General features: G+C 31.6%; 1 protein-coding gene across 13 annotated transcripts in view; it reads right to left on the bottom strand.

Moving 5' to 3' along the window:
• Window positions 1-22,239, bottom strand: part of LOC145259173 (homeobox-containing protein 1-like) — a 294,675-nt gene that overhangs the window by 69,353 nt on the left and 203,083 nt on the right. For 4 of the 13 annotated variants that reach the window (XM_080116919.1, XM_080116916.1, XM_080116918.1 and 1 more), the window contains exon 1: window positions 5,092-5,233. The exons of the other annotated variants lie outside the window; for them this stretch is intronic. In XM_080116919.1, the coding sequence (XP_079973045.1) occupies window positions 5,092-5,187 (96 nt within the window). In that variant the 5' untranslated portion in view covers window positions 5,188-5,233. Of the gene's footprint in view, window positions 1-5,091; window positions 5,234-22,239 lie in introns of those variants that run through there. 13 annotated transcript variants of the gene reach the window in all.

The raw sequence follows: 22,239 nt of genomic DNA on the forward strand, positions 1-22,239 counted from the left end.
TTGTCTCTTAGAACCAAAGATATGAGTATTTCAATATGGCTACCAGTATATATATATATATATATATATATATATATATATATATATATACCACCTAGTTTGGCAATTTTATAAGTTCCAAATCTGTGACTATTGATCAGAATTTCACAAATGAAGACTCGTTGGAAGACTCGTTGTAGTGGGCTATGTGATATTTGCCCTTAAAGTGGTACATTGAGGGGATCATCCAACATCCAATGCCTGTCTGTTTTGGGCACTTTTTTACAGCCATAAAATGTTTCGCATATGAATTAAAAAATATCTGATATTAACCCAAAACCTCTGGCCTTGATGGAAGGGGGACTAAAACTGGCTATGGTTTCAAATGATCTGAAATAACAGCATGGGAGACTTTATTCCAAATATTTCTCATATGTCTCTTTAGTTTTCATACATAAAGTAAATTTCAGTGTATAAGGATTATTTGATACTAGAGATATTTATAATCGTACCCCATTTCCAAAAGGGAGGGGTGAGATATAACATGAGAAATACTTGAAACCAAGTCTCCCCTTGCTGTTATTTCAGATCATTTGAAACTATAGCAGCACGTTTTAGTCTACTCTCCATCAAGGCCAGAGGTTTTGGGGAAATATATATGATAGATAAAATAGTTATCCATGGATATTTGGACAGCTTTTGGAAATTAAGTTCTAAACTAACTTATTTCTGCCCAAGTTTTTATCGATCTACTTTTCTATCAATCCATTTATATTGTATGAAATACTTGTTGCAGAATGAGTTCATAATAATGTGATACTTTACCCTCTTTACTAAATATGCAAGAGTGAGGACCACACATTTTCTAATAAATAATCTCGCAGCATCAGAATGTCTTCCAGCTTATTCTTAAAAACTACAACTGTATTGCTGAATACTTTCCAATAAAATTTAAATAAAAAATAATTTTAATTTGTGATCATTGGACATTTCAAATGAATTTAAAAGGATTTTAGCCACATTTTCAAACTGAAAAATAAAATTAAAAACTCCTAAGTAATATTAGGTATTGACAAGCAATACAAAAATAAATGAAAGTAAAAAGCAACGCCGAGTATGTAGATTTAGTTAAAAAAATGTGTGTGCATTATCCATTAAATAAATGAAGTCAAATAATAAGAATCAGCATATTTATCAGAAATCCCAGCCAACCCCCACCCCACCATGTCTGCTGGATACATATAGCTAGTTCAACAATTAAATAGTCAACAAATTGCTCTAAATGAAAAGTTTGAACCCCTTTTCATTGCTGAGAAAAAGCCAGAATTTAACGTTTGAAAACAAATCTGCAACAATCATTATTGATTTTTTAAATTTTTTTTTTATGGCACAGGCAAGGTTTTGTGCCAGTTTTAAAGAAAAACAAAACAAAATACTTACAATAATAGAAATACCAATATTTGTGATTATTCGGACTACTATTCTCATCTTGGTTGTTATTTTCAACTTTCTTTTGATGTAACTTCTAACCTTCTTCAGGTGCATCATTTTAAATTTGGGAATGCCAAACTCTGGAATCTATATGTAATTTCTTTACTTATAGGTGAAACTAATAAAATAAATATCACTCAAAACTTCTATCCAATCATGGCTGATGAGACAAGAACAATCAAATCTCCACCTTCCAGTGAATAAAATAAAGGGTTCAGTTTCAAAATTCCCTATATCATTTCACATAATCAAAATTAGAATATATATTATTGCGCCATGTGGATAATATTGGTTAAATATGTATTATTGTGCTACGGATCCAAGTTCTAGGTATTGTATTCTCAAGTTTAAGATTCAATCCTCGATACGAGCGGTACTAAAAGTACAATCATGAATTACTTAAGACTTCTTGCCATCATGGCTTCAAAATTCTTTCAAGTTAAAAAAATGCACTTGAAGAAAGAGTTTGCATCCAACAAAATGTTGAATAACAAGATGAGAACAATAAATCAAATAATATAAACGATCTCAATCCTTTGCTATAAAATTTTGAAATGAAATAAAAATATAGCAACATTTCTCGTTATGCTTTTCTAATAAAAATACTCGCCCGAACAGCAAAATAGAATCAAATTGAAAGCATTTCTTAAACTTATGTCAAGTTTATAATGAAGCACCCCCCCTCATCAACAAGGGGAACAACTCCTTTGTAAGTGAAGAAAAGGTCATAAACATTGTGTGTGAAGGAGACTATTCTATTTTATATTTTAGCTTTAGAATATTTATTGTTTTAATGATTCCTACAATAAAATGAGACTTTGCAATTGTATATATGCATTGGGAATTGGTTGAGGTTGTCGTGAGAATCCTGAACTCAATTGATTCTTAATATTGACCCAGTCACTCCTTCATATTCAACCTGTTGATGGTTTATGCTATGATCAATAGAAACTTATCTGTCAATACATCATTTGTTTGAACGCTTGAATAATTACAATGTTACAGTTATTGCTTTCTTTTGTAAATGATTTGTATAGCAGAACATGCATCCCAGGACGTGGATTCTGCTAGTTACTAATAAAATTAATTCATTGAAAAGAGCATTTTTGCACCAATTCTATATACGCTTACAAACATTAAAATCAAGGTATTATGCTACTAAACCTCATTCTAGAATCCTTATTAGAATTTAGATCAAAATAATTAAATGATTTTGATTCAAGAAAAATAACTGAAATTTGGGTTTTATGTTTAAGAAATTGAAATCCAAGGAATTTTGTTTAATTACTGTCCAATAACTATGGATCAAATTACATGCAAATTGGAACTATTTGAGTTTTCAAATAGAACGTTATGCTTATACTATATCTTTAAGAACTCTTTAAAATACCACAAAAAAAAAACTGATATTTTGGTATACTTGTATTTAATACTTGATTCAGAGACCTGCAGGACTGGATTGCCGAATGTAAATATGGTCTGTTTACTTTTATTATGTTTAGACATTTGAATGAAGACATTTATACACGGAATAAAGAAAATGCACAATCACATTACAGCATTAAAAATTGCCAATTAAAAAATATACAAATCAAAAAACATTTTAAGTTTTTTTTTTTTGTCTATAAACTTAGCTTTTTTTGCTGATTTGAAGCCACATTTAACTTTTTGGTGCTAGTGCACTTACTGATCCGCACTATTTTTTAAATCGTATTTCCAAGTTTAATTAAAGTTTTATGATATGTTTTTTTATTCAATTGTAAGGTTCAAGTATAGAATAGGTACAAAGATTCTCTCTCCTCTGATCTTGAGCATGTGGTACAATGGGGAAAGGAGTGGCTGGTTACTTTTAATGCATCTAAAACCAAGCTTCTTTCTTTACATCATCAACATTCTGATCCCCATCTGGCATCAATTAAAATGAATGGCTCTCGTCTTGGGGAGGCCTCAAGTTTTGACAAGCTTCTGGGCTTGACCTTTACTCCTGATCTTAAATGGAACACGTACATCAAATCTGTTGCCAAGGCCGCTGGAAAAATGGTGGGATCCTTCTATCAATCCAGTAGGTATCTCACTGCTGATGCAATTTTCTATCTATATAAAAGCCAGGTACGTCCAAGGGTGGAATACTATTGCCACATCTGGGCAGGAGCTGCTAGAAAGGACTTGTCCTGCCTTGATAGAGTTCAAAATAGACTTCATAGCCTCGTAGGAGATGTCCTTTTCTCTTCCCTGCAACCTCTATCTCACAGAAGAGATGCTGCGAGTTTGTCTCTGATGTATCGTTATTTTCATGGAAAGTGTTCGACTGAGCTTCAGTCTATAGTCCCCCCCCACCAAACTTTCACAAGAAACACTCGTCTAGCTGAAAACACTATCAATAATTATATAATCAATAATTCCCCCCACTAATAATTATAATCAATAATTCCCCCCACTCTTTATCTGTGCCTAAACCTAAACGTAGATTCCATGAACAAAGCTTCTTTCTTAGAACTGCACGCCTGTGGAATCGTCTTCCGTTTTCTGGCTGACTACAATATGGTTGTCTTCAAGTCTAACGTAAATAAGTTCTTGAGCCGTTCCATGTAAGTTAACAAATTTATCGAATTTTCATTACTAATGATTACTATATTATCCAATTTCTACTGTACACTCTTTTTAACCCTTATCCTTGAGTGGTCTCTTGGCCTTGATAATGTGGTGATGTCTGTGTAAAAAAAAAAAACCAAAAAAAAAAACCCTCCCCATGTTTAGAATGTCTTTTTAAATAACGTTATTTCAGCACGGATCAATATAAGTGCACTAGTACCAACTTTTTTTTTAGAATTACTTAAAAATGTCTTTTTCTCATTATGATTATTATTATTATTATGATGATGATGCTATTCTCTGGTTTGTTTTTGTGTTTCCACCCATTTTTTAAAAAATTTTTTAGAAATAGATGAGATAAGGGTTAATGTATCTGGTAATTTTTTTTCTTCTTTTTAAGGAAAAAATATTCTTGATTAAACACAAACAAAAGTTTTTTAAAAATAAAAAAAAAATAGTCGTTCTGTCATACATTTTGAGGTAAAAAACTGAGTAATCATTTTGTTTCTATTTGCCTCCTTACGATAGCAAAGTTGGACACAAGGTTGGTTTTGAATGTGGAAGAAAATTCAGCTCCTTACAAAAGGGTTTTCTAGATTTGAACAAAAATAAAAACTGCCTCAATCTAGAAGAATTACTCCTTCACTCAACAAAGACAAAATTAACTGTAGCATCAGAACAGATACTACACTTTGTTTCTAGCAAAAAGGCCAATGTTAAACATATGTTGAAAGTAAACCCCTATTTTATATATTAAATAAAATATTTATTTTACTAAAAAAAAGAAAAAAAGGATTTCCGGGATGTGACATGTAATCACAACAAAACAGAATTTCATTTCTTTTTTTTCCATTGACAGCATGGGGACACAAAGTAAAAATGTTTCCAAAAAGTTTAAGATATATATATAAATAAAAAAAAAAGAAAAAAAAAAGAAACTAATTATTCGTAATCATTCTCCTAAAAATGGCAATTTTTTCCAACCTCTGTTCACTCAAATTATATTACAATTGCAAATTATTTCTGTACCTCTTCTTCCATAGATCCAGAAAAATATTCTTTTTTCATGATGGCATTCAGTATGGTTGATGGAACTATATTAAAGATGGTAGGATACAATGGCATGACATGACATTAAATTATGAAAACTTTGTGGATTGTTGCTTGCTGGATGACGTCACAAAAGGCAAATGACGTCATGAAGCTACCATTCATCCTTTATGATGTGATCCATATTCAAGTAAAGTATACATAACACATACCTAGCACCGCTTTTACTAGTTACTATCTATTTCCCTTCCACCACAAGTGTGACACAAGGTCAGAAGGTTGCGATTGAAGAGAGATGTCTTCACTGTCAACCGAACAGTGATTTTATTGCTGTCAGACTGAAATATGATTCGGTCCAGTCTCAGGTGATCCATCCTGCCAGGCTTTACTTTCTCTTTGAAAAGACGTTAGTTTATTGCTAATCACCTGAGGCACATCTACTGGGGGATGCCGACAGGACTGCTTAGGCATTTTTTGTAGGTCAGAGTGTGTTGGATTTTCAAAACCACACCTGACCTCATGTCTAACTGTCTATAGAGGAGGTAAATAAATATACAGAAACTGAGATAACTTTTTTCTCACATTTTATATATATATATATATATATATATATATATATATATATGAGAGAGAGATATACAGAATGTTTGGGATAAACTTGATTATTCTTTCATTTCAAAACTATTTCGAATATTTACTAGTGATAAAGTGCAAAGGATAGCTGCTTTTGTTTGGTAGAGTTGAGAGCTGGAAACCATTTACAACTGGAAAATACCAGAATGTTGGAAGAGAGTGACAGACACCATGAGGATCCGTGCCACATTAAAACCTTTGGAAATCTTAGTTATAATTCAGCACCCTTTGAATATCTTTAAGGCTGGAGAATTGTGATAAAGATGTGGAAACTCCTTGAAAAGGTTAACCAAAGGATGTCAGGAAAAGTTACACAAGATTCAAAACAGGTGGCTAGCCTACAGTCCGCCATAAATCATAAAGACCATATTACCTTAAAATTTGATAGTTTTTGTACGTGTTCCAACAAACATGTCATGCTGCCTCACATTTTTCAAAAAGAGACTCAGATTCAACTCAAATATTATTACTGAGTTGCTGTGCATTGTTGTTAGGCGCTGGACAAAGAGGGTAAGAGGGTGTATATGAGAAGGCCATATGTGTAGAAACTGTCACATATCTCAGAAAACCAAAAAATAGTTTTCTGATCATTTCCACAACTTCATCAATCCCAACATCTGCCCCCACCCCAACTTATGTGATTACTAGGGCTAGGACAACAGCATATTCTTTTCATTGTTTTGCCTCTCGAGTGTGTATCCGTTGATATCCTATATGCTTTTATATAGAGTGATTCACTGTGTCTGTGTTGGATATATACCCAACACAGACTCGAGTCAAACCAATAAGAATATTCGGTTGTCATAGTGATTATATCTCCATGGACTTGGAGTGCAATTGAGAAAAACAAAGGATAAGCTGATTGTAATAATTAAAGTGATGTTCAGGCCAGCGGTTTCTTATAGTAAACTATATTTGACAAAAGATTTTAAGGATGCACTTGGAATTGCAGGGCAGTTGTTTGCTTTCCTTTCCAAAAAGTGTCAAATTTATCTCAAACTTTCTGTTTGTTCAGATCCTCTCATCACTGATTGACAAGGCCGCTTACATGGTTTCGTAAGTAGCTTGATTCACTTTGATTTAAGGGTTAATTCTTGATGGCCAAGAGGATAAAGCTAAGGTTCACCTTGTTGCCTAGTTTTGAGTACTAAGACAGTAATTATCACTTCCTGCACTGATGATTGCGTAAGTTGAAGGTATTTAATATTTATTGAATATGACTATATATACACACACACACATACACACTAAAAAAAGAGGCAATGCCTATGAGAATGCCTTCCCAGGATTGAATCAAGCTATACTTTATTCAGACAAAAGGGCTGAAATCCTAGAATCAAAGTATGTCACGGATTCCCTGAGAAAAATAAAATAATAAAAAAACTTTATTTACATGCCTTTTTTGGTATCAAAGTGTGGCACAAGGTCAGAATAATGTGAGACTCTGGTATAGACCCAATCGAACCATACCTCATTCCAGAAAAAAAATGCCTAGGTTAGCAAAATGATGCCAAAAATTCTCCTGTGAATTTGCTAAACCAGCCACTGTTAAAAAATAAAAACGCACACCCAAATTTAGTTTTCTGGTCGGGATTGGTCGCTGGTTGAGAAAAGCAAAAGGATGGAAAAATATTCTGACTTCCACTTGAGGAACTCAAGAAATATTGGAACCCTAAGGAGGCCTATAGTCACTTGAATTTTAGAGAAAGCCAATGAACAACCGTTGTTTACGAGGATGCAACACTGCAACAGTAAACAGCTGTTGTGAGAACCGAAAGTGAATCCAAGAAATGTGGACCTGTTGTTATTCTGACTTCAGGGAACACCGCCTGTTGTTGCCAGTGAGCGATCAGTGGTAATGAATAACAGGTGCGAAATCAACTAACACCGCTATTACTACTGTTAATCTTGCTACTGACTGTAACAATGAGTGTAAAAAACATAGTAGTGATAGTAATAGTAGCAGTAAAATTTACGTTGTAATAAAACATCAGTTATGATGACAATAAAATTGATTAATTATAATAAAAAATACCAAGTACACAAAATAAATTAAAATGTCTTTAGAAACATGGAGTTAATTTTTATTTTAGAAAATTATTTTTTTTTAACGATATTCAGTTTTCAACATTTTTTACCCTTTCTTTTTTTTTTTTAAAAAAATAAAACTTGTCGAGAACGCTTTGTTTTGGGTTTTTTTTGAAAATGAACGGAAATTTAAAGTTCATTCTGTTTATTTTTTTATTGGCGCATACGCCAACGCCAATACAACCGAAAGAATAAAATCCAACACTTTATATATAGGTACGGGCAAAATGAATGCCGTTTGACCACTTCCTTTACTTAAAAATTCACCAAAAATCAAGAAATTAACCAATTTTAATAAAATTTCCAGTGTTTATCAAATAATGATCGCAGAATATAATTTTTATTTAAATCTTTGTGGAAATGTATTATTTTGTTTAAACAAAAAATACGTTTACTAAAGTTATGGTTATGGTAAATAAAAAAAGCAAGAATTTATTTTTGCTTTTTTTATATAAATAAAGCATTGTAATTTGTAACAATTAAAAAAGGTATTTTTTTTTATAGATTAGGCCCACCTCCACAATTTTCTTTTAAATGACAACTTTTATTGGTTTTCGACTATGCTGAATACGAAAAATCGCATTGAAATTTTGCAGAAATAATTAGTTATTGAGATATATAAAAAAAAGTTGTATTATGCATTGTATTCTTTGGCGGACATCTTTTTTATGCGCGTGCAGTGTCAGTCATAGGAGTAGATTTGTTTATGGCGTGCCGTTTGCACTTTTACAAACATTATTTATTTACGTTGGCTTAACTCTTTTCATGAATAAAAAAGTAACTAAACCATTTATTGATAATTTGTCACTTTTACGAACATTTATTTATTTACGTTGGCTTAACTCTTTTCATGAATATTGAAAAAAAGTTTTACTTTTTATGAATATTAAAAGAAAAAGTTACTAAACATTTATTAATAATTTCTCACTTTTACAAACATTTGTAATTCATTTATTTACTTACGTTGGCTTAACTCTTTTCATGAATATTTAAAAAAAAAGTAACTAAACCATGTATTGATAATTTCTTACTTTTACAAACATTTTTAGTTTACATGAGCGGATAACTTTTTTGTAAATATTTACATTTAGGTCCCCCTCCACAATTTTCTTTTTAAATGACGATTTTTATTGATAAATAAATCTACTTCTCTACAAAAGACACTGAACCCCTCTCTTTATTTTTTAATAGTATTTGCGGGTAGGTATGCTGACAACAAATATCAGTTAAATTTTGCAAATATTTTTTTCACCCCCACCCCCAAAAATGATGCTTATTCAGAAAGCTGTTCTTAACATGGGGAGGTTGGAAGTGTTTATAAGGTGGACCTAATCTAAAAAAAAAAAAAAAAAAAAAAAAAAAAATACCAATTTTTAAAAATTAATATTAAAATAATTTCTCACTTTTACAAACATTTTTACATGCGCACATAAACTATTTTTTAAAAAACTTTTTTCATTTAAAAATTAGTAAATTTCAATGAATAAGAAATCATTTATCATTAATATGTGTTTTTGGTTTTATGTGTTGAAGGAAACTTTTTTTTTCATTACAACAATAATGAACCAATTTATGCATTTAAGGTTACAAAATTACCAATAACTCGTTTAGTTACTAAGCCAACGTCTGTAAATAAAAAATGTTACGTGCGCATGCGTTAGCCTTGACTAAGGGAGCAACCATTAAATAATTCCCCCTGGTCGCCATGGAACTCAACCCACAGGGAGTACCAATATTTCTACTTTTTTTTTTTTTTTTTAAATTACAGATTTCGCATAATGTTTATATGCAAGATTTTAATAATTTCCTTGCTTGTAAGAATGTGAAACTTTCGGCATAACATAATTTTTATATAATATTGGTCAATAATTAAAAAAAAATAATAATTTAAAAACAGGAACATAGAAAAATAATTAAATTAAAAAATGGTAAAATTTATACAAACATTTACAATAGAAATGTACGGATGCCTGTCTGGGGAGAGAGAAAAAAACAAACAAAAAAACAGCACCCCTCCTTCCTTTTAATTACATGACGTCATTCTCGGACAGCTTTTTGACTGTCTCAGACCGGTGATTCTTTTTTGGACGCCAGCTCGCCAAAAAGTATGCCACGGGCCAAATTTCATTCCGTCATAAAAACAACCTTCTACAGAAAAAAAAAAAAAAAAAAAAAAAAAAAAAAAAAAAAAAAAAAAAAAACGTATTTTTACACTTATCTCGCGAATAAACATAAAATTATATATTAAAAACGGTGTTTATTATTTTTAATATCCGACAACGGAGTTGAAGTCAATGATTTCGATTTTAAAACAAAACTAATTTTTTTGATAAATCTCTGACGTACTCATGAATTATTTTTTCTAAAGAATAAAATCGAATAAAGTTTATTTTTACAAGAATGTTTAGACATTTACCTAGCCAATAAGCATAAAATATATATGAAAAAAAAACGCGTTTATTATTTTTAAAAAGTCAAAATTATACACCCGGGTATCAAGTTTTTTTTTTTTTTTTTTTTTTTTTTTTAATGAAACTGACTCTTTTAGACATTTACCTAGCGAATAAGCATAAAAACATATATGAAAAACCGCGTTTATTATTTTTAAAAAATCAAAATTATGCACCGCGTATGAACGCGGTGCATAATTTTGATTTTTTAAAAATAATAAACGCGGTTTTTTATATATATTTTATGCTTATTCGCTAGGTAAATGTCTAAACATTCTTGTAAAAATAAACTTTATTCAATTTTATTCTTTAGAAAAAATAATTCATGAGTACGCCAAACAATTTTATTAAACAAAGTCACTTTCGTTTAAGAAAAAAAAAAAAAAAAAAAAAAGGAAGTCAACTTTATACCCGATGTATAATTTGGATTTTTTTAAAAATAATAAACATGGTTTTTCCGATATATTTTTATGCTTATTCGCTAGGTAAATGTGCAAACCTTCTTGTAAAAATAAACTTTATTCAATTTTATTCTTTAAAAAAAAAAATAATTCATGAGTACGCCAAACAGAGATTTATCAAAAAAATTAGTTTTGTTTTAAAATCGAAATCATTGACTTCAACTCCGTTGTTGGATATTAAAAATAATAAACACTGTTTTCAATATATAATTTCATGTTTATTCGCGAGATAAAAGTGTAAAAATAAGTTTGTTTGTTTTCTGTAGAAAGTTGTTTTTATGACGTGGTGTACTTTTTGGCAAGCTGGCGTCCCAAAAAAGAATCACCCGTCTCAGACTTTGGGCTCCCGTATAGTCCGGATATCCAAATGTATGGTTTGTTGTGGTTTTGTGAACGGCAAAAACACTCGGTTTTGGGTCTAATTCAGCTATTTGTTGTGCAAACAAGGTGTTTTTTTTTTTTTTTTTTTTTTTTTTTTTTTTAAATTAAATTCAATATCTTAGGATTTTACTTTACTTATTATCTTTGAAATAGACACAGAAAACTAATATTTATCTCTAAAAGGATTTTTACAATGAATTTAGTTGTTATCTTCAAAAATTTAACTTAATTGGTTAGCTCGCCGTGAAAATATTTTTCATAACTTTTTTTTTTTTTTTTTTCACGTGTACGAATATTTTATTTTCTTTGGGAAATTAAGTTTAGTCCTTAATCTTTCAAATACAATCAAAAAGTATTCGGAGACCTTCAAAAAAATTATGATAAATCGGCTTTCAAAATTAGGTCCCCCTATTCTTAATCGTTTATTTTTGCCTCTCTCTCTCTCTCTCTCTATATATATATATATATATATATATATATATATATATATATATATATTAAAAAAAAATATATTGTTAACAAAAACGAAATAATTGTATTTTTTACATTAAGTTCAACTCCCCGTTCACATTCGAAATGTCGACTTTTATAGGTTTTCGGGTATACTGACAACGAAGAACAGCTTTCGGAATAAACGCCCACAACCTCCCTATGTTAAGAACGACTTTCGGAAAAGAAACCCCCAACCTTTCATGTTAAGAATGGCTTTCGAAATAAACACTCCCAACCATGTCAGCATACTCAAAAACCTATAAAAGTTGACATTTCGAATGTGAACGGCGAGTCTTCGATTTTGTTGGCGCAAAAAAAGAAAACGGAACGAAATTTAAATTTCCGTCCCATTTTAAAAACAACTCTAAAACAGAACGCTATCGACAAGTTTTACCTTTTAATTTTAAAATACGATGTAAATAAAAAAAAAGTGAAAAATAGAGAAAGAAACTTGGAAATGAACAACAACAAAAAAAAAAAAACAGAAAAAGAGACGGAAGAAACAAAAATAAAGAGAAAGTAAAGACGAAAGTAAATAAAAAATGAAAAAAAAAAAAAAAAAAAAAAAGAGTACTCTTGCATAATTTGACCCGAATTCTCGTGAAGCATAAATTGGGCGAGACCTGCAATCATCAGTGTCAGTCGAACGTTGTTCAAATGTTGAAACGCTTACTCGACATTTTATTTTTATTTATTTTTTTTTTGTTATATTTTTAAGGTGATATTAAGGGGGTGGTGACTTTATTTTTCGATCAGTTATTTATTATTTATTAATTATTATTTTTTATTTTTTTTTGTAATTCAATTTCTGAGAGTTTGATTAGCCAATGTAAAAGTGCTATCTAAATGGAAGCAGACGACATTTGAATTGGCAGAAAGCGACTAATCAAAAAAAAAAAAAAAAAAAAATCCTGACAAACAAATATATTTTCAAACTCGCCAAACAGAAAAAGAATGACAGACAAGGAAATAAATCTATGCATGTTAGAAAAAGAAATCATTTATTTATGGGTGTTCGAAATGGCAACCCTAAAAAATATTTCCTCTACCCCATCTCCCCCCTCTTTGCCATCGATGGCTGTTCAACAGTCGACCGAATTAAGATTCCTAAGGAAATATCCTCATCTCAAAAAAGTTCTTCCGCCGGCAATTAACAACCGAAAAAAAAAAAAAATAAATAAATAGATAATAATTTCTGTAGACCCCCCCCCCCAAAAAAACTTGGCTGAATAAAAAGTCTTGCAAATAAAAAAAAACAAGAAAAAAAACGGTTACAAAAGCAAACAAACAAAACAAAAAACTTGTACTTACACCTAGCAATTATACGGTTAAAAAAATCTTTTCTTGAAAAAAAAAAAAAAAAAAAAAAAAAAAAAAAAACTTTGATAAATATTTTGCAATATATATATATATATATATATATATATATATATATATATATATATATATATATATATATATATATATATACTAAAATAAAATAAACGTATTTTTATTTTTCAAGGTAGTTTTTTTTTGTTATTTTTTATTATTTACATTTGTTTTTGAATTTTTTTTTTTTTTCGGTTTGTTTTGTTTTTTCATTAGTTTGCATCTGTTACGACTCTCGGCTGACACCGATGATTGCCGGTCTCGCCCGATCCATGTTTGACGGGAATTCACGATAATTCGTGTCAATTTATGCAAGAGTACAAAAAAAGGATTAAAGCGGTAAAAGTAAAACACGAAAACAATGAAAATATGAGAAAAAAATGAGAAAAAGGGAAAGCTGAGAGAAAAGCTTGAAAAAGACGGAAGAAAATGAGAAGGAAAAGAGAAAAAGAAGAAAACAAAAACAAAAGTTAAGCGAGATAAGTAGGAAAAAAGATATGAAGACAAAATGAAAGTCGCAGGAAAGATGGGTGCTTATTGAACTGCGCTATTTTAAAATAGTACTTGAAGTAAAGTTTTACGACTTTTTTTTTAATTGAAGTGTTAAGTGAAAGTAGAAAATAGTTAAGAAAAAAACTCCTTTCCCCATGTTAAGAATGGCTTTCTAAATAATAACGTTAATATTTCAGCACGGTTAAATAAGTACCGAAAGAAGAAGGTAACGGAGAGAGGGAGAGAGATGTAAGAGAGACAGATGTGAGAGATGTAAGAGAGACAGATGTGAGAGAGACAGATGTGAGAGAGACAGATGTGAGAGAGACAGATGTGAGAGAGACAGATGTGAGAGAGACAGATGTGAGAGATGTAAGAGAGACAGATGTGAGAGATGTAAGAGAGACAGATGTGAGAGATGTAAGAGAAACAGATGTGAGAGATGTAAGAGAGACAGATGTGAGAGATGTAAGAGAGACAGATGTGAGAGATGTAAGAGAGACAGATGTGAGAGATGTAAGAGAGACAGATGTGAGAGATGTAAGAGATATAAGAGAGGCAGAGATGTAAAACAGAGAGAGAGATGGAGGAGAGAGAGAAAGAAAGGGTTGGAGGAGAGAGAGAAAGAAAGGGTTGGAGGAGAGAGAAAGAAAGGGTTGGAGGAGAGAGAGAAAGAAAGGGTTGGAGGAGAGAGTGAAAGAAAGGGTTGGAGGAGAGAGTGAAAGAAAGGGTTGGAGGAGAGAGTGAAAGAAAGGGTTGGAGGAGAGAGTGAAAGAAAGGGATGGAGGAGAGAGTGAAAGAAAGGGATGGAGGAGAGAGTGAAAGAAAGGGATGGAGGAGAGAGTGAAAGAAAGGGATGGAGGAGAGAGTGAAAGAAAGGGATGGAGGAGAGAAAGAGGAGAAACAAAGAGAGAAAGGGATGGAGAGCAGAGAGAGAATTCTGAATTGTTATGTCGCACTAATGAAAATATCCAAAAATTACGAAAAATGAATTGTTAATCAAAGCAGTTTTCGAAGACGATTAGCGAAATTTAAGTTTTGCTAAATTGCCCAAAGATTTATCTCCCTTTTGTTACAATTAGGACTCACGGATTTTATTTTTCACAAAACTCAATTTTCGCTAATTGTCTTCGAAAACTATATTCATTAATAATTAATTCCTAACTCATTTTTTTTCGCAATTTTTGGATATGTTCATTACTGTGACATGATACCATAAGTTTCGCTTGAAATTCAATTTTCAATTTTCATTGCAATAACGAAGAAGAACCGAAACAACAAAAAATAAAAAGGAAAAAGGAAAACAAGTGGAACAAACGAATACACGGAGAATAAATTAAGGAAGAAGGCGGTAGAGTGAATCAGCAGAAACGCTATGAAAAATGCGTCAATAAAATCAACAAAAAATGAAGTTGGTTTACGTTTTTCTTGAATAATTATGATAAACTGTCGCAATTAACGACAACAATATTAATTGTAATTTAAAATAAAAAGTTTTAATTTAACAGAACTAAAAAAAACAAAAAAAGTGTATAATTTATTATTATTAGAAAAAAAAATCGGACACACAGACACAAAAAAGTGAAGGGAAGGGGTGGGATGAAGCCTTTCCCGTTCTAAATACAGTACAACAAAACTCACATGACACAAATAAATACAAATTATAGTACATTCAACCTAATATCGTTTTTTTTTTTTTTTTTTTTTTTTTTGTTCTCAATAGTACATCGATGTTGAAATACATTAACAGTGAAAACCTTGTTAAACTGTCATAGCAGTACTAAATTAGACACGGCAACTGTAGAAGAGAGGGAGAGAAAAAGAGAAAGAGACTTAAATAAGGGGAAGGGGAGACTGGCCCAAAATAAAACTGATGAAAATGCATTTGAATAACCAAACCTTCTGAAATGACCTAGATAAACACAAAACACACACAAGTACATACAACCTAATAATTCCCCAATAACACAAATCTATTAACGGAGAAAAAGAAGAATCGCTCCGAGTATAGTACAACTAAACTTAAATTGCACACGCACGAACTAACACGCACACACAAAGCTTTAAAATGAAATAAACTTTAAAATGAAGCTGAGATTAATCCAGTAACCATTTAAAACAGCCTAAGGATTCCAACATTTAATAATAATAACAGTAATAAATAAATAAATAAATAAATATATATATATATATATATATATATATATATATATATATATATATATATATATATATATATATATATATATATATATATATTTGTATGCATATATAAACAAGGTTTGCTGCTGTGTTTCACGGCCTGTAATCTGTTCTTGGGTCAGTTTATGACGAAAAACTATGATTTTTTTTCTCGGCCCCCAAACAAAAAGTATGCCATTTCTGAGATGTTTTTTTTTTTTTTTCCATTGACTGCGGTATACTGACTGCTGGCTGGACCTGTGCAGTTCTAAAAGATCCACCTTCCCAGACTTCACCTTCTGTCTTTGAGAAGGGGTTAATCGCCTGAGGTGCCCATGGATTTTTTGTAAGCTGACTCTTTAATCCCACTTTCTGTCCCTTGTGTCACATCTTACCGCCGCAACTACATATAAGGATGAAACGAGACATATCGTGTAGCTTAATACATATTTTCATAACTTACTAGCGAAGGTCGACGTTGCCCGAGCGTAAAATACGCTTCAATATTTAATTTAATATTTTAATGGTCCAGATTTCGTATATATTATTATAGAGTCGTGATTTCAAAAGTAAAAATAAAAAAAAATATTTAGTGCCATCAGCTAAAATTGAAACCGAAAGCAAAACATTCAAAGCTGGTGACGTTACCACTGTGCCAATATGACACACATATGAACTGATTAAAAATAAACTAAAATGAAGGTACATTTTTTTCAATTTTTACCCCCCCTTTTTTTTAACCCCTTTAACGCTATTTTAACCCGCTAAAGACCTAGAAAAGAACGGTCCATACGAAATCCAATCATTTGAGGCCCCTAGCGCCACTATGATTTTTAGTTTCGTAAGAAATAGAGTTTGAAAATATAGAGACACTTAAATATATTTTCATTTATCCAGATTTCCTATATATTATTATAGAGTCGTGATTTCAAAAGTAAAAAAAAAAAAAAAAAAAAAAAAAAATTGGGTGCCATCAACTAGAATCGAAACCGAAAGCAAAACTAGCATTCAAAGTTGGTGACGTTACTACTGTATACGCATATGAACTGATTAAAAATTGAAAATAAACTAAGATGAATGCACAAATGTATAACGATATTTTCAATTTTGACACATTTTTGAATCTTTAAAAACTATTTTAACCGTTTAAAGAAAGACCCATAGAAGAACAGTCCATAAAAAATCCAATCATTTAAGGCCTCTAGCGCCGCTGCCGCTCTGCGACTTTTAGTTTCGGTAGAGATAGAGTTTGAAAATATGGGGACAAACAGACAGACATGAATTTTATAAATTAGATAGAAAGAGAGTGGCTTAATACACAAGATAGTGTATATCGTAGGAAATGAATTTTTAATATATGTTTGTAACATCTTTCTTTTTTTTTTAAATCTCTTTTACTAACACTTGCCAGCCTACCTTGCTCTTTCTTTTTTTGGCAAAGCAAATCAATTTATCAATCAATTTATCTTTAACAACTGGTATAATTCAAAGAAAGAAAGAATATAAAAGAAAACAAAAGAAAAGAAAGAAAAAGCAATCAACTTACTGTTCAACCTAGTTTTAGTGTTATTGTTGTTGGAATAAAAGTTAGTAAAAAAAAAAAAAATTTTTTTAAAAGAGTTATCTTTTCTGAACCCCTCCCACTTCATCATCACACTAATTTGATTTCTTGTAACTAAAAGAGAATGAACATTACAGAATCCTTTTGCCCTAAACATTTTGGGGGTGAAAGAGAATCCAATGATCTAATCCACTTAAGTGTATCTTTGGCAGATTCTTAGTTTTAGCTGAACACGCAAATAGGTTGCGGGTAGTGGTGAATAAGTAAAAAGGATTGTTCTTAAAGTTTCTACTCAACTTACAATCAAATGTATCTGAACAATTTCATAATACGGTTATTCCAAAAGTAAGGGCTCCTATTTTTTTTTACTCAAAAACTAAAACGTTGAAGAGCTATAAAGACGAGAGTGGTACCATTAAAACAAGCGATGTTTTGTGCTTTGAAAAATTTTTTTTTTCATAGTAACCACTATTCTCAATGCACTTTCGTCAGCCTCTTTTGATAACTCGGTCATAAAAGTCTGGAGTGCGTTTTGCCACTCAAATCTGCCACTCTGAAATTAACGAATTTATTTTCTAACTGGACTCACATCAATTGCATCGGCTTTGGTTTAGCATGTGCCAGTTCATTTTTTTTTTTTGGCATGGAGGAATTCAATGACGCAACTCTGCTTCTGATAGGAATTGCTTTCTTACAGTCTCACACCATCTATATCTACAACAGAGACGTGAAACTTTCAAGCCATGAATGCATAAGTTCAGTCATCATAACAATGTAATTTGCAATCCTCTCTGATCTATTTTGGCAGAATAAAAGTATTACTACAACGGGTTGATTGTTAACCAGTTGAACTCCATAGTATACTTAAATTATTTGCTGACATTAAAGATTCACCCCAAAGTAGTTAACTTTGGTTCAAGGAATTTAACTTCAAATACTTGAACACCCAATGCATAAACATAATAAAATGACGGGAGTGGTACCATTAAAACAAGTGATTTTTTTGTGCTTCACAATTTTAGTTTTCTACATAGTCACCATCATTTTCAATGCACTTTTGCCAAGAATCCAATGACAACTCTGCTTTTGATGCACGTCCATGACAGTTTGCTTTCTCAGAATCTCACACCGTCAATATCTGCAACAGAGAAATAAAATTTTCAGGTCATTAATGCATGTTCAGTTATCATAATGTAATTTGCAATCCCCTCTGATTCATTCGGGCAAAATAAAAAATAGTAGGCATTACTTTTGGAACGCCTCCTCATAATTAACAATTGTAAGAAATATTTCCCCATCACTGATTACCATGGCTGCTACATCCTTCTCTTGTACTTGTTTCAGCATCCCGAGCAAACACTGACGAAGTGCAATGGTCCACTGCAAGAACAGAAACAAGTGTTATTCAATCACGGTTCCAGCAGTGAACATCCGAGGGCACAGGATCATATATATTTTATTTGATAGGTTTTCAGCTGACTCCTGCGTCTTTTATTTCCGACTCTCAATGACTGTGGATGAAATCATCAGGATGATGATGAAGAGTGTAACCAAATCAGCAAAGACGTTGAGAAGAAAAAGGATATGTTAACTTTCGTTGCTCTGATCAGCTGTACAATAGAACGATACAGATGAAACTCCTACTTCAAGAATTTAAGTTCAAATTTACAATGCCTAATGCAGGTTATCTCTGTGTATGAGTTCCTAGGTCTGGATGATGAAATTTGAGTAAGAATGACAAGAATTATCTGGATTTATGGTTTAAACAGTCATTGTGGGTTGTCCAAAATTATGGAAAAATGGGCAAGTTTAAATTTGTTAAGTATGTTAGAATTAAAATGATTCCAGAGAGTGAGTTTTTTCACCCAATTGGATTATGACAGCATTCCATGTCTAGATTCTTATTTGTGAAGCATGAGAAAATCCATCTTGGGGCTTTTTTTTGCAATCTTTTGTTAAAATATACAAGCTAGGGGCAAATTTTGGTCCTTTTTTATGGGGAAAAAAAAAAAAAAAAAAATGCTCATTTTTATGGTAAATTTTGTAAAATAAAAAAGAAAAAAAAAAGGTCAAGAACTTGTTCATATATTCCATTTTTATAATGAAGAAAATTTAGGGAATTTGGCATTATCTAAGGGGCTTATAGGACATATTTAGGGGTTTATGGAAGAAATTTTGAGCAATTCCTCAGGTACACCCAAATTTACTCCTTGGTAAAAATCACTGTAGTCCCAATTTTGCAAAAATTCGAAATTCAAACAGGCATATCTTGAGAAATAATTGAAGTTAGAAGACAAATGAGCCCATTTTTTGCAACCTCCTACTGAGTTATTCAAATATATAGGTTTCATAATGATTTTAGGAAGTTGCTAAAAATCCATACGTCTGCTTGCTAGCCCACTGTGTGCCTTCAATAAGTTTCCAGACTTTTGTACAAGTATTTAAAATTGTCGAAGACTCTCGAAAATTAAGTATATTATTGCTATACATCTTATGAGATTATTGGTCAATTTTTATGATTTCAAGTTTAAATGAACAGCTAAAGTCTGATTATCACAACTGGTCAATTTCAAAAATGCAATTAGGACACGAGGACACTTTAGAAGAACTATTTGCAATAAAATTCTGTTTTAAACTGGAAAAAAATGCCACAGAAATGTATGGAATGCTTCAGACTGCTTCTGGAGCCTCTTGCATGAATCAAACATCAGTTTTTGAGTGGCATAATAAATTCAAGGAAGACAGGGAGTTTGTGAAGGATGATAAGAGGTATGGAAGGAGTAAGGAAGTCAGAACACCAGAGTTGATTGGCCAAATAAAGAATTTCATGGCTAAAGACCATCGTGTGAGATGGTCCTTAGCCATGAAATTATAGTACACAGTTTGATGTTAGTGTGGAAACTACACACAATTATTCATGAGGAACTGAAGATTTAGAAGATTTGCGCAAATGCACCAGTCCACAACTCCATCCTTGTCACAGACTATTTGACCAAGAGGAGCATCAAGATAGTTCCTCACCCTTCCTATAGTCCAGACCCTGCTCCCTTTGAGATTAATAAAAGTAAAGATTTAAAAAATTATTATTGACCATTACATCATTTTCATTCTTAACTCTTTTTCTAGACTGATAAAAATTATTCTTGTACAGTTGAAACAAGTTTTCTATAGGCATCAGTGCTTCGCTCTTCAGTTCACATGAAAGGGGTGGGGGTGTCTGTTAAATATGTTTAAAAACCTTATGTACATAAAGGATCCTGATATAAGTAGAGCATATTTTAAATTTTGTTTTAGATTTTATAGTCAGCCTTACCTCTTACTATTACCCATGCTAATAAGAATTTCATATATTAGGATTTCAAATAATACATTTGCTTACTATGTTGCTTTCTAATTGTGATATAATCAGAATTGGCAGATATGTGCTAGTGTTAGTGGTTTAGCCAGTTTATAGTAATAAACATTAACAAACAACCATTCTTTATTGGGTAAACTACTACTACTACTACTACTATCTAGACCTGCCAATTTTTCTATCAAAGTACAATTAGAAACCACCACAATAAGCACCAGGATTGTAGAGTCAGAAATTTTGGAAAAAGTTGACGTCAGACTCATAAGAATGCTAGAATTCAGATTTTTTTAATCTCTGAAGAATCAACGGACAATCTGAATATTGAAAGACTTTAAAATAAAAAGTTAGAGTCAGAGCCGGGCCTTATATCTTCCGACTCCCTAATAAACATATTAGGTGAACATTTACATATTCAAATTATTAAAGAGGGCATAATTCGTTACCATTTGGATAAGGCATAAAACTAACCCATTGTTTAACAATAGGTTAGTTTTATTACTTATCCAAATACATATTTTTTAAGAGAACACATGAATTTATTTTGACTACATGAGTGAACAAAGGCTGTTTTTATGAAGTTGAAGAGAAACAGTAAGAATTTAGCAATTGAGTATACAGATTAAACAACATTCTAAATGCTTGATGACCAATGCTTTTATGAAGATGAGTGGTCTCAGCAACGACAAGTGTAGGTTCTGTCACACAGAAGCATAGAATGTAAGCCACTGGACATCCAGCTGCTGGGAACGACTACTATACAATGCAGTACAATGAAGCGTGGAAATATCTCCACTGGACCATCTTTAAAAAGTTAAATATTGAATGTAGCAGAAAGTCTTGTGGACATGCCAGATAGAACAGCTGGAAATAAGTTATACGCCATCTAATATGACAATTCAATTCCTAGATATCTAGAAAAGAGAGCTATTAAAATTGACAGAGATATGGGACAAGAAGAAGGAGGAAGCAACCTTAGTAAAAGTTAGTGTCCCTAATGATGCTTAATGAGCTGAGAAGGAAATAACAAAGTCTTACGTACATCATGAAAAGAAACTGGATTCTTAGGAAAATCTCCATCATTCAAGTAATTATAGGAGCAACCGGATTCATGAAAAAGAATTTTAAAAACTACCCGAGAAATATACCCAGTGAACTAAGTGCAAGAGAGATACAAACAATTACACTTAAAAAACTACACTAAGACATTTTTTTCTCTTTCTCTTAACTTTACTTGACACTCTAAATTCTAATAATTAATTCTACTGTATTCTGTAAGTTTAATCCTCTCCTGAAAACTAACGATCTGCTCTACTCCCCTAGCTGCCACTAACACTCATACATTACACACGCCTTGGGGGCTCCTTAGCTCTCAGCCCTTAACCTTCGCATGCTGACCGATTGGAAATCATTATCACTAAACATCTATACATTTCTACTTCTAAGGCATGCATTAGATTATTTTTATCCAAGTAGATACTTACTAGCTATAGTCTGTACTTAGATTTACAGCTATCTACATTACATAGCAACAACTGTCTCTTCCTTAGTTTTGCAATGATAAATACAAAAACTGAACCAATACTCTGTAATGCAAAACACAACTTCCTGATTCTTAAACGAAAGCTGAAGATATTTGCATTAGAAGTGGAAACTTATTTAATA

This window comes from Euprymna scolopes, chromosome 34 (assembly GCF_053919585.1).
Source record: "Euprymna scolopes isolate OS-2025 chromosome 34, ASM5391958v1, whole genome shotgun sequence".
Taxonomy (NCBI): Eukaryota; Metazoa; Mollusca; class Cephalopoda; order Sepiida; family Sepiolidae; genus Euprymna; species Euprymna scolopes.